At 36.3% G+C, this 14,297-nt stretch overlaps 2 protein-coding genes across 2 annotated transcripts in view; one reads left to right on the forward strand and one right to left on the reverse strand.

Annotated features, from left to right (window-relative positions):
- On the forward strand, nt 1–11,347 carry LOC119797607 (AFG3-like protein 1). Its single transcript, XM_038306757.1, has 16 exons — nt 1–175; nt 958–1,042; nt 1,327–1,439; nt 2,130–2,279; nt 2,361–2,435; nt 2,520–2,644; nt 2,729–3,002; nt 3,112–3,249; nt 3,334–3,487; nt 3,570–3,677; nt 6,106–6,231; nt 6,402–6,512; nt 7,637–7,752; nt 7,846–8,046; nt 8,180–8,374; nt 8,458–11,347. Exons 1-16 carry the CDS (start codon nt 32–34, stop codon nt 8,665–8,667), a joined length of 2,325 nt encoding a protein of 774 aa, XP_038162685.1. The 5' UTR covers nt 1–31; the 3' UTR covers nt 8,668–11,347.
- dbndd1 (dysbindin domain containing 1) overlaps nt 9,774–14,297 on the reverse strand; it is a 24,489-nt gene continuing 19,965 nt past the window's right edge. The window contains exon 4 of the mRNA XM_038306758.1: nt 9,774–11,021. Within this exon, the coding sequence (XP_038162686.1) occupies nt 10,867–11,021 (155 nt within the window). The 3' untranslated portion in view covers nt 9,774–10,866. The remainder of the gene's footprint in view (nt 11,022–14,297) is intronic.

Raw genomic sequence — 14,297 nt, forward strand, 5'->3', positions numbered from 1 at the left:
CCACTGCGCGTCTCTGGACAGATGGCTACAGATGTATGAGACCAGGATCCATATTCCTATTTCTGTCACACTGATGGGATTCCTCTTACTCAGCATGCGTCCTCTATGGAACCTCCGGATTTTTAAAGGAAACTTTTCCACAGTTTATTTTTATTTTCGCTCCAGAAATGCTTGGGTAAGGAAAATAGTTTTTTTTTATCAAAACAAGCAAATCAGCATGAGATAACATAGATATGCAAACACAGACGCAAAAATATGCATATTAATATAAATTATATATTATGTAGTTTTCATCAGCGTTTCCTTTAAGATGCATACTGTAGGTTTCCGCATCTATCGTGATAAAAAAAACTTTGCGTTAGGCTACTACTGACAGCTGCCCCTCAAAGCCTCAAACAAACAAACATGGGCTGTTTCTGCATCATTCCTTCTCTGTTTGTATCCTCATGGGACCAAGAGGCCCTGATTATGCAGTTTATATGCGAGTTTCCTGAGTTGCATAATGTTCTTTTTGCTGTTCTTGTTTTAACATGATGGATGGGGGGATAATCTATTTTATTTTCTGGTTTTAAATTCTGTAAGAAAATTAAGACAAGTGTAAAGATTTAAAGTCAGTGGGAGCTGTGTTGTTGATGAAGTAAGCTTAGCTTTTGTAAAAATGTTGAGAACAAATATTCTAAGTAAAATTTACTCCCCAAAAGTTTTTCTTTTTTTAAGATTTTAGTGAAAAAATTGTTATCATATAAAAATAGGTGAAATGTCACAGACTTTTACAGCACCAAGGACCTAACTAAGAAGATTAAATAATCCTATAATGCTGGAAGAAAACAAAGGGGGGTTTCTTATAGCTTAAAACCTAATTAGATTTTTATAAATCTTTTTCTACCGTCATACAGCTGTTGTACCTCTCTGGTATACAGATATATTGCATATCAAAGCTTTTCATCTGTTGTGTAGATGGCATCGCTCATTGGAAGAAGATGTGGAGGACTGCCTCACAACAGTTTTTCACGGTTATTGAGCTCAAACAGGCTTCCAAAAGGTACGTGAAGAGCACAATGTGCCATCTTATGCTTCACACAACAATAAATCCAACTGATGACTAGACCCAGTGACCAAAAATTTTCTTGGCCAGTGTAACCAGTGTGATTATTTCATCGTTTAATTTGTTCTGTCAGGTTAAGAAATTTATTTCCAAAAGAATAGTGAACTGGCAGCAGAACACTCATTGAAAGCATAGAAAAAGAGACCTCATTATCAAAGAGATTTTGAAATATGCTCTGAAATCCGCTTTTCTACAATTCATGTTTGGCTGTTAATATTTAGATACAAGAAAGAGGGATCAAATTTCACTTCGAAGCCAAAAACAGGAAGGAAATGATGGCAGAGGTGAAAAAGGAGGAGGTAAAAAGGAATCCCAGTGGTGGACACGTTTTAAGGTACAAATCCTTTTATCCATGTTTTACACAGCTTAACATATTTTTTGGTGAAAAAATAAATACCTTTTAAACTGCAGTATAACTTTATGAGAAAATATCCAGTAAAGCATATGATATTTTCCTCAAATAAATAGTCAAAATCTAGTTAATATCTTTGAGATAAGGATGCTATTTAATTGTGGAGTTTGTAAATCTGAAGAAAAAATAAAACACTGAAAGGCAGAGAGAGTTTCAGCTAGCATGCAGGTTCATGCATGCATTTTTTTAAACAGAAGGTTAAAATAAAGTATCTAGAAGCAACAAGCGATTTTATTTTGATTTTCGTTTGCATCATGCAAACGAAACCAATAATAATATTGGTTAAAAACATTTGCAACTTTGATTTTTTGCCCAAATCATTCAACCCTTTTATTTAGTATGCAAAGATAAATGAAACATACCATTACCATTGAAAACATACAAAGCCTTTATTTCTTGTTACCATACATATTTATATAAAAGGAAAGATGGAAAAGATATTTACTCATAGGAAAATTATCATTGAGGCTAAGAATGAGAAATTATTGATGTTTTTAGGTTTTAATAAACTGCACCTATACCTTTCGGGTTTCCTTAGGTTTCCTTTGTAACAATCCATATTAGCAGTGATAAGCTGACTTGTTTTCATTTCGACATTTCCCAATCCTCTAGAAAGATTTTCCCTTAGATGAAAGGACTGTGCAGAACATTGCACTAGGTGCAGCAGGTATGACCACAGCGTTTCTATACTTCCACTTCAGGGAGACCGGAGTCCAGATCTCCTGGATGGATTTTGTGCATCGGTTCTTGAGCAAAGGCTTGGTGAGATTAGTTTGTTTTCAGTTTCTTTCTCATTTAATCCTTTTTCGTTGTTAGTGTAAACAGATCATGTTGTCCACACAGGTTGGGCGCGTAGAGGTAGTCAATAAACAGTATGTCAAAGTGTTTCCTGCTGATGGAGTGAACTCCTCAGAAGTGGTCAGTAGGCAAAGATACGGCTGTGTCCTGCTTCTTCTCAGAGAAGGGCTGCATCTTAATTCTTTCCTTGTTTTTGTGTTTTAGAATTATTTGTGGTTCAACATTGGTAGTGTGGCTTCATTTGAACATAAGCTGGACATGGTTCAGGAGGAAATGGGTCTGGACTCCACACAAAAAATACCTGTACTCTACACCAGTGAAAGTGACGGGTTGGATTCATTTAAATACTAAAGCTGCATTTTGATTACATTTTCTTTATGTTCTAGTATCATCATACTTTTCTTCATCCACAGGTCAATAGTTTTAAGTGTCCTCCCAACTTTATTCCTGGTTGGCTTCTTACTTTTTGCAACCCGACAAGGGCCCATGGCAGGAGCACATGGCAGCAGTTTAAAAGGAAATCCATTTTGGATGAATGCATCAAAAGCCAAGATAGTTAAAGAAACTGGAACTGTTCACTTTAAGGATGTAGCAGGCTGTGAAGAGGCCAAACTAGAGATCTTGGAGTTAGTAAACTTTCTTAAGAACCCAGATCAGTACCATGACTTGGGAGCTAAGATCCCAAAGGTAGGTCTGGCTATATTTTCATGTTAAGTGCATCCAAGATTTTTTGCTTGCATAATAAGTTTGATACATTTCCATTTCACCTTATATCAGAGGTTTCTTATCTTTTCAGGGTGCACTGTTATCAGGAGCCCCTGGAACTGGAAAAACGTTGCTAGCAAAAGCCACTGCAGGGGAGGCCAATGTCCCCTTCATCACAGTCAATGGCTCCGAATTTCAAGAAGTTTTTGTAGGGATGGGCCCTGCAAGAGTGAGTCCTGCTTTATAAAGGAGTGGAATGTGCTTAAAAGTGTTGTCTCCCCAAAATACAAACAACTTATGATTTGTTTATTAGATAAGAGATGTGTTTGCCACGGCTCGCAAAATGGCCCCCTGCATAGTTTTTATCGATGAGATTGATGCAGTTGGCAGGAAGAGAGGCAGAGAGGGCTTTGGCTGGCAGAACGAGCAGGAAAACACTCTGAACCAACTGCTTGTGGAAATGGATGGTAAACATTTTTAACATGTTATTTGTTTCCTCATAATCCTGATATTGCATTTTAAAAGCCTTGCATATTGTTATTGCTACAGGATTCAACAGCAACACTAACATCGTGGTGTTAGGCGGCACAAATCGAGCTGATATCCTGGATCCGGCTCTTATGAGACCGGGGCGCTTTGATCGACATATTCATTTGGGTAAAGAACAGCAGAACAGACTCTTTTCTGAAGACTCTCATCTCTCCCTGTTGTTTTTTTTCCTGTCTTCCTGTATAATTTCCTGCTCTTATGTAAGTTTTTTTGGAAAAGTCCAATTTTAATTGTACTTTATACAACATTTTCCTGTTTACATATTTTTGTTTTCGGCCTAAATTGCCTGTGTTTTGTGATGAACTGTTGCTACAGTTCACCTGCTCTGAAATGTATTCAGATCTGAGCATACCTTTTTATTTATTTATTTTCTTTATTTTTATTTTTTTTTTTTACAAGAGATGAGATACTTAGGTTAGATTTCAAAGTTCATTCAATTTGCATCTTCTTTTCTCATCTGGTTCTCTCTAATAGCATTTAAACCCATACGGTGCTGTCTGTGTGCTTTTATGTTTCTGGGGATTGTGGGATGGTTGACATTTTTTGTTCAGAGAATATTTAATTTGCTTGATGCAATCTGTGCAGAGATCTGATCTATTTATGAAAAAAAATATATAAGAAAACAATGAAAGGGTTATTATATAACTGTTTTGAAAAAGTTTGTTTTTTAATATGTTGTCATATGATTTAAATCATCATTTCCTACGATACAACAATAGGAAGAAAAACCTAATTGTTATACAGAAGAAAAAAGAAATGCACTTTTTTAAGATGTATGAAAATCTGAAAAGTGTGTCAGGTTTTTTATATTCAGCCCCCAGACTTTCAGCTTTGTAGAACGACCCTTTGCTGCATTAAATGCTATAAATGTGTGTCTACTGGCTTCACACCCCTGGAAGCCAGTTATTCCAGAGTAGATCAAGCTTGATCAGACTGGATTTTGAGCCTCTTTCAATATTAATGTTCTTGCTCAAGAGTCTTTAGACCCACAAGTGCAGTAGATTGTGGGCCGGAGGCTACATTCTTGTATTCATTGTCAATACCTGCTTGTCAGTACACACAGAAACAAACAATTATGCACACACACATTTATAACTTTAGGGGAAATTAGGACCTTCTATTTTGAAAGCCGGACAATGGTGCAATTTGTCATTAGCTGGTGTGCTAGTTTCTGAAACTAATACCGTACATACCAAAAGCAAGGCGTTTCTCTCTAGTTTAACTTTGAAACCACGAGAAATATGTTTGAGTTTGCATCAGATTTAAAACGCCACCATCCTTTGTATCAAATCTATCTATATGTAACTTCTAAATCATGCATGTGCTGTAGCAATACTGGAGACGGATATTTGACTTTCCCAGAAAGGCATCTTTAGGAAGTGTTTCTGTTTTCATTGCAACTGGAAACTAATTAAATTCAGTTTACAATAACAAGCAGAAGGCGCCTTAAGAGAAAACTTTGTAGCAATGCTCCATGTCTCTCCCCTTTTGATTTTGATGTATTTCGGTGACTTCATTGCATCAGCACTTGATCAACAAAACATTTTGGATCTTTGATTTTTATTTTTATATAGATAATGACATTTCTGAAAAATATAGCCATGTCTACAAGGAAGGTTTTAGAAAGGAAAGACTCAGAGCACATTTGATATAATTTAATATTGGCCAAAGGCCTGAAACAGCTTCAATTAGTCTGTTGGATTAAATATCAAGAGAATTGTTTTGGTAGGGTATTTGGAGGGGCTCTTCCCCACAGCTAGTGTCCTTTTTTTTGTCAAAGATTCAGAATTGGATTTAGGTCAATACTTTGAGCGGCAGACTGAAGCATGAATGGGCTTAAACATGAACCATTCTAGCTCTGCTGGAATCTGAACCTCCATCTCCTCATCTTTAGATCACTTAATTTTATTTTATTTTTTTTGTGCTCTGCTCACTTCATCTTGCCATTTATCCCCAATGGCTTCTCTATTTCTGCAGATGTGTTTCCACAGCATGATGCTGCCACTACCGTATGTAAGAGGGGTGGAAGAGAGTTAAAATTTGCCCAGTGTCAGACTGTTTTTTTTTTTTTTTTGTAAAAATATTCAGTTAAACAAGTTGACTCTATTCACTAATTTGGTTACTGTTAAAGAGTTAGAGTAATTGGCACAAAAACAGTTCATGTTTTTATTTACAAACCCTTTTCCATCCTAATGATATTTTTTCATTCTATCAAATTAAATCCTAATAATATAAATTCTGCTGTTGTAATGTGACAAAATGTGAAAAAGGTTCAAGTTTAAAGTATAACATTTGCCTGGAAGGGTCTTATCTTTCTTTACCTATAACTTAACTAAAATAATGTTACATCTAAGTCATTTATGAAGCTACTTACCATGTTGAATTATGGTCACTTTTGCAATACAGTAATTCAAATTTATTTGTTTACATAAAAGGCTTCATTGTCAGTAGAGGAAAGCAGAGCAAATTGGCTTAATATTCCTTCAATAATGGATCACCAATGTCATACCATGCTTGTTTTTTTCCTTTTCTGCAGGCCTGCCAGATATTAAAGGCAGAGCATCCATTTTCAAAGTGCATCTGAGACCTTTGAAGTTGGGGCCTGGTTTAAATTTAGAAGATTTGTCTAGGAAGCTGGCTTTACAGACCACAGGTCTCAATGGTAAGAATAGAAAGCATCTGCTACTGATGCTATTATCTTAGCTTAAAAAATGGTAAACTGTTTTACTATCAAGCCTGTAATAAATTAGTTAATCCAAACATACAAACATTTTAAAGCATCAGATGACAGTTATATTACTAGGCCCTTTAACTAGTACTTGTGTGTATCAGGGGCTGAAATCGCCAATGTTTGTAATGAAGCTGCACTGAGAGCTGCTCGCCACCTCAGCCAGGACATCAGTGCTCAACACTTTGAACAGGCTGTTGAGAGAGTCATTGGAGGTACGTTAAACAAAAACAAAATGCAATTTTCAAATCGCAGAGGCACTGATTTTTAATCACATCATATTTAACAACAGTAGGACACTAATTAAAATTTTTTTTAGAAACTAAACTTTTCTCTCCAGCCCGTCAGGGCCACACAGTAGTGAGAATTGCAGCTAGCATGCAGATCCATGCATGCAAGTAGGAGTAAGCACTTACAATAAAGTCCTGTAAGAATGATCTCTGGGTATGCATGCAAAATTTCATAAACTGTAAGCCTGGTGTAAAACATCTATAAACTTGGAGTAAGTGCAGAAGAAAACAGAAATAAAATCGCAATTTTGGACACAGTTAATCGCAATTTCAATTTTTGGCAAAATCATTCATCCTAGTTTGGACATTTGAGTGCTCAATTTTATAATAAACTTATATAGCGGTCATGAGAAAAGATACAGAATACCTGACTGCTTGTTTTACTTGCTATATGTGGACAGAAAAAAATACAATATCAATTTCAATAAAATAAAAAAATGAATAAAAGAAATTTCAGAAAAACAGACAGAATAGAATTTCAAAATCAGAATTTCTAGTGAGAAATAAAAGACAAACCGCCCAGATTGAACAACGTGGTGATAATAAAATATATTTTTAAGAGTCAACTGAAACATTAATTTATCTAAAGCAAATGATTTTGTCAATTAGAATACACATTGTTGAAAATGCATTTTGTTTAACAAGAAGCAAAAATAAATCGTAAAAATTTTATATTTAAAGTACAATTCCTTTATTTTCTAATCAGTGATGGAAGAAAGATTGAATATAAATAGTGTGAACATTTTGTGAGTTGAGTATTTCATGCCTTTAATTTTTCAAAACTATTACTTTCTTGTATTTTTTATAAGAACTATCTCTGGGCTAATTAACTATTATCAACATCAAAATGATCAACATATAGTTGATAAACAACTAAATGTTATTCATTCTGAAAGCATGTTTCATATCAGAGACCAATTTTGATATGAATTCAAAAATGTAGAGTAAAACATTTTGATAAAAACTACGCATAGATTTGGTGTTTCATGCAAAAATCTGGGAAGATTTTGCTGTCAACTGATTGTGTAAACCAATATTTCTGATTTCAGGTTTGGAGAAAAACGCTCAGCCGATTCAGCTTCTAGAAAAGACAACTGTGGCGTATCACAAGGCAGGTCATGCCGTAGCAGGATGGTTCTTTGAGCATGCAGAACCACTGTTTAAGGTATCCCCTTCAATATGGTTCACCATTTCTCATGAAATAAGATCCTAGTTTCTATGTTTAATTAGGTAGATTTGTACTTCACATTATCATCAGGTATCCATTACCCCTCATGGGAGAGGTCTGGGTTATGCACAGTATCGAGGTAAAGAGGTGCACCTGCTGAGCCAGGATCAGCTGTTTGACAGGATGTGCATGATGTTAGGAGGTCGAGTGGCTGAGCAGGTCTTTTTCCGACAAACCACTACTGGAGCCCATGAGGACCTCAGGAAAGTCACACAGACAGCGTATGAGCAAGTAATTACCATTGTGTGTTTATCAGGATAATAACTCAAAAAACAACCAGGATCCCTGCCAAGTTACAAAATAATTTGTAATGTTCTTCTTGCATGTTGGATATTTACTCTAGCAATGATCATTTCTTGTTCAGGTTGTACAGTTTGGAATGAACAAGGCTGTTGGCCTGGTTTCATTTGACCTCCACCTTCAGCCAAATGCTTTCCAAGAGAAGCCCTACAGCGAATCTGCAGCGCAACTCATTGATCAGGAGGTCCGAACACTGGTTGATGTCGCCTTCAAGCGAACATTTCAGCTTGTTGTAGACAAAAAGGAGATGGTTGAAAAGGTGAATTGTTGGCTATTGTTGAGCTGTTGTTAGCTAATTGATTTTTTTTATTGTTATGAAATATTTTTTTTTGTTAATCTTAGGTGGCAAAGCGTCTTCTTGAAAAGGAGATGCTAAACATAGTTGACATGGTTGAGCTTCTAGGACCTCGACCCTTTCAGGAGAAGAGCTCGTATGAGGAGTTTGGTGAAGAGCTGCACTTTGAAGAGGAAAATTTACTACCTGAAGGACCAAAGGAGGGGCAGAGAAGTGAAGAGAACAATAAACAAAGCAAATCAGCTCTTTATCTGTAGATAGGGATGTGCAGATTGTTTTGTGCTTCATTCACAAATGAACAGTATCCTGCAAAAATATTTGTATCCATATTTCAACCTCAAGCTTTGCTTTTTAGATTACTCATGTAGTCCAGACAAAATATGAGCTAAATATGAGGTGGAAGAAGAGGGATCCACATGCATTTTGTACAAATCGTATGTAAAAATAGGTTGGTGATTATATGCATTCAGCAAAGTCCAAACTTTGTATAACTACCCATAGCACACCTAGAGACAGGTATATTTGCCCTGTATGTAGGATATCTCAAGCTCAGCCAAGAACACACATATAGATGGCTAAATTGAAATTGGTTTGACTTTGACCAGGCCATTCTCACACATGAATCTTCCTAGATCTAAACTTTTCCATTTTAATTCTAGTTCCTGGATCCTCCACCGAAACTTCCAGCCTTTGCATCCTCCAACAGTTTTCTTTCCAGGAATGCTCTGCGTTCAGCTTTTATTTTGGTTGATTTTTTGCTGGAAATTTGTCCTTGAAATACCAAATTTTAAAAGATTTCTTTCAATTATTTGTTCCATTATGTTTATAAAACTCCAGATGTACGTCTTCTGCATGTTTTAAATCAATAACTGTTTTAGATTATGTTTTTTTAATTCATGCATGGAGATTATTTCTTATTAACTAACTTAATGTTTCTCAGTGACATTAATCCAATATTAATATTTCTGTCAAGGTGCAGAATTGATATGTTAAAAAAAGTGTTTCAATTTGTTATTACATCAGTCAAAATTACACTTTTTTGTAATATTTCTAAATCTGATGACATGTACAAAGGGTAGGACAAACATACTGATTTGTTTTGTATGAGGCTACTGAGGCTAGCACACCTTTTTATGTCTCTGTGGAGCAATATTGATAATTGCAGGGTTAGTTTTTAATATTCCTAAAAAGTTAGAATGCATTATTGCAAATATCCTTATGATCTAAACAATTTTAATTCACCTTGTGAGTGAATCTGTTGCAGAAACCTTATAAACTTTAAATCGTCTGAGCATCATTACTGAGTTAATAAATGTAACTTCAACAAGTATAGCATACAGAATAAAAAACAGACAAGAAAACATACAAGGAGCCATACTTTATTGAATCTTCAACCATCCTAAAGCTTCACCTTATCCAGTGTGTCACGGCATTCTGAATTATTAACACTCCTTCTAAAAGGAGCCCATACATTTTACAAACTAAGCGTTATGTTACCCATTCACAGGCAGTAAAGAATTAACTGTATCATAAAAAAAAATGTTGGCACTTTCTAACCAGGTATTTGTTGTTTTGCTTCTTTTGGCATCCACACAAATCAGGCTGAAATTTGCCATGGATTTATTTTAATTTCAAGTAATCACTGTCACGGGCGTCTGCATACTGCAGCTGTAGCAGCCCAAAAATTTGTGTTTTGGCTGGTGGTGGTGGGGTGTCTTAAAAAAGGTAAAGAAAATGTGAGTATGGAAAGAATTATTGCATGTTACTGCTTGGTGTCTTTGTTGCTGCAACGAACAACAATCCTGCAGGGGGCGCCTAGGTGTACAATTTAGAGAGAGAAGTGCAACTGTTTTTCATTCAGGCATTTTGCATCACAGCACACATTTCACTAAAAGATAGAGATTCACCTCACACATCCTCTGTTAAGGCTACCATTGTTTACTTTAGATGCAGCAAAAAATGCATGATGAATTTATAAGAAACACAGTAAATCTCAGTCAGCATCAGTGGGATGTTTTCATTTTTCTTTCTGCTAATGTCTCAAGGTCTGCCATCACTGTGGCTTTAACCTTTATGGCCAATCTAATTATACTGGCCCACCCTGAGGTGTTGTAAGGAAAAAGGCGCCAATACACTGTTAACCCCATACCCTGTCTGTTTCATCTGGAAGACCAGTGTAGGAAAAAAACAATCCTTCTCCTATAAAAACATGATGGCTGCAAAGGTTTGCTCGTATTAGTGTGAGAAGAGAGTAGGAACAGTGAGAATATTGGACATCATCATTATCTTTAAAGTAGAGAGCAGAGTTTCCAGAGCTGAGCCTCGACAGATGAGCACTGTTAGACATCGGCTGAGCGTACAGTGGCAGTTTGAGACGTCTTGGTGGTTTGGTTTCACCACTGTGTCTTTCCAACAGGCTCTGGGCGGTCTCTCTCCTTCTTGTTCCATGTTGGGGTTTACGGGTGCTTTGTCCTCTCTAGCTTAATTAAGGGCTCTGCTGTGTCTGAGTCACTGTGATGCTTTCTCTCACGAGGAAGCTCCACTTTACTGCACCGCGTCCATGACGGGGAGCGCATGTAGCCACCCCTGGGCAGCACAGGCTGGTGGGAACCTGGGGACCAGAGACAACACTGGTTAAAACAGATGGATATTTTCTTTGTTTTTGCTGGTTCTTTAAGGATAAAAGCACAGAAATGACAATTCTCTGGTATAATTTATAGAAACTATACTGGAGAAAGTTTAAGTGTTACGTTTATCATTTTAATTACACTGGCAATTATATGAGGAGCTCAACACAGGATGAAACGGAATCTTTATAGCATACTTTACACTAAAACTTGCTCTTCCATACAAAATAACCTTCATGAAATAAATGCTTCTTGACATTTATTGTTATTTACTGACTATATATAGAGCATACTTGTGAGATGGAGGCACAATTATGGTATTAAACTTGCATTTATTATGTGTACTCAATTTAAAATCCAGTCAAACCACAAAACTCTGGAATACCTCTGAGGTTTATTTAGAGAAAATTACTAAGTTGATGTAAGTTAAGAAAATTACTGAAGTTTTATCATGTAAAAACTCACATATTAGGCTGCTGAAAGCCTGCTGTCTCTCCCATCTAAACAACCTCTGCTTAAAAAACACCTTTTCAAGTTGAAAGACTCCAAAATTATTTATATTCAGTCATTCACACTGATGGTGCAGCCATATTGTGTCAAATGCAATAACAAGTGCTTTTTACAGTTTGGTGGAGGGTTATCCAGCAGATTGTTTAAGTCCCCCCAAACCCCCACCCCCCCATTGAACTTTATGAAGCAAAGACAATAATATATGAAATCTGGTAAAGAGAAACAGAAACAGATTTGTAACTGGAAGGTGAGTCTACACTTTAATAACTCCAGGAGACTACAGGTTCAAAAAAAAACATTTTTTTTAATCCTGTTTCATTTTTCTTCACATTTTTGCATCTAGGACAAAACAATAAAATTAAGACAAAAACATTAACAAAGCAAGGGCACGTCATATCTGACTTTTTCTTCAGATAAAGTCAAAGAAAATAATTTCATTCATTAAGCAATTAAAAAGTTGTAAATGCACAACCTGAAAGACACCAAGACTGGTCAGACATGGAGCTGAGTTTAAGGTTTTACTATCATTTTAAGCCACTTGGTGGTGATATCAACCCTTGGTAGATGACATCAAATCATCTACAAATGAGTAAAAGGGAGCTCATTCTCACAGCACATATTAGATTAATGCTTGGCTTTTTCTTTCCTGCTGCTCTGGTTTTATATCTCCTCAGAAACGCATAGTTTCCATCCATGAATTAAAGCCTGAGAGGCGATGAAAAAGGAGCAGAGCTGCTGGATTAAGACAAATATTGATCTCAGATGATTGATTGCCTCCCTGTTGGACTTTAATGAGATGTCAACCTCTTCTGAAGTAGGAAGGACTCCGCAGTCGCGTGTGCCATGGAAGTAACCTCCCTGGTGTATTAATGTTACTAAATAAATATCTGCAGTTTGTGTAACGTGAATGTTGCCTGTGTAATGCTCACATGATAATTTTGCATGCTTTTCATTCCCTGTTTGAGTCTCTTTTAGCACTGGGGTTGCAGGAAAGATGGAAAGACAATTGGAAAATATTTCTGCATTACAATGGTAAAGATGATTTCCTTTTTGCCCCTTGTTCTATTGCCAGGCACCAAGCTGTCTATGTCGCAACAGTGCTATAAATATATTCTTCTCTGCTTCTGTTAGTCAATTTGAATCACTTTGTGTTCCAGTTTTCCAACACTTTGTAAGGTACAGCTTGAAAGTTAGGATTTCTATGATTGTGGTTCAGCATATTATGTTGCAGAACAGTAAACTATACATCACAATAAGCTGTAACATTAATTCAGTGTTTGTAAAAATTTACATGTGTGCATGTGTTTGTTTTTCCTGAGTTAAAGATCGAACAAAATAAACTAAAATAATATTTCTTTTCTGTCTGCATATGTGTTCTTGCACAGCCCAAATAAATCTAAAAACTAGGGCAACTAAGACAAGCATTTAATGATCTGTGAGGTCATTAAAGGCTTAGAACAGTGCTAAAAGCAGTCAGTTTGAACTGGAATCTGACCTTTTCTACAATCGGTGGTGCTTTTATAAACAGACTCGTGCTCCCAAAGGAGGAGCAAAGCCGAAAGGCTGAAGAGAGAAAGTAGCTCTTAACTATAGATTTGAAGGATACAATTTTTGTCTGCATTTTAAATGGTAGTATCAATACACCTTTTTTATCAATGATGATTTAGCTGTTTGGAAAAAATATAGAAAGAATACAGTTCATAATTAAAGGAAGAGACCATTTTCAATGGATTATAGCTTCTCTTCATTGGCTCCCATTAAATCCATCATACATCTGTAATAGTTCCCAACAGAGTCCTTCCCTCCCTGCAGGCGTACTAATGGCTATTAGATTTTAAAAGTAGAACAGCAGGCCGGTCTTCTAGTCATTATGCTTCTTCTTTTAAATTTTATCTCAAAATAGTGTTAATGTCTCAGTGGTCCTCTGTTCAGCTGTTTTCCTCACAGATCAAGCTACTAAAAGATGATACTGTCTTTGTAACCACAGTGTACTCTATTACTTTCTCCAATAAAAAAACTTGTTAACTGTGCTTTTTTTTCTTTATGTCCTCTGAAACTCAATTAATTGAAGCAGATAGATTTGTTGATTCTATTCAATGTTCGTTTCTGCTAATAGTGGGTTGTTTTTCTCCCATGTCACGCGTTCCTGCCCCGTATAAATGAATGCTGCAAAGTCACAGATCTGGTGTAACTGTCTGTTTCCCTAGACAGATCATTTTTCTAACCAGTTTACAAAATGTGCAGTTGGAAAATTAAATAAAAAACTTAATGAGGATGCAGCTGCACTTTCGTTGAATCCAAATGTGAATATCTTATTGAATTGTACTCCTATTATTAGATCAATTTGGACTAAATTGGATTCTGTGAAACTGCATAACTGTAAATTACAAGCCCCAGCTAACCAAAGGTCCGAGTGTGGTCTGAGGGTGCCTTGGAGAAACTCCCAAACTGTTTTGAATGCTCTGTCTGGAATATCTTCAAGGCTGCAGCAACCTATGACAACAAAATAAATATAGATGTTTATGCCATGACTGTGTCAGCCTACATCAACAAATGCATTGAGGATGTCAGCGTCACAAAGAACGTCACCATCCGAGCAACTAACGACCCTGGATAAATGGAGAGGTTCGGAAAACACTAAAAGCATGGAACTCATCCTTCAAGTTTGGTGATAAAGAGGCACTGAGAACAGCGCGTGCCAATTTAAACCGTGCCATCAGATCAGCAAAGCAGAACCAAAGCCAGAAAAT

The sequence above is a fragment of the Cyprinodon tularosa genome, unplaced genomic scaffold, assembly GCF_016077235.1.
Source record: "Cyprinodon tularosa strain WSP-4 unplaced genomic scaffold, ASM1607723v1 ctg59, whole genome shotgun sequence".
Taxonomy (NCBI): Eukaryota; Metazoa; Chordata; class Actinopteri; order Cyprinodontiformes; family Cyprinodontidae; genus Cyprinodon; species Cyprinodon tularosa.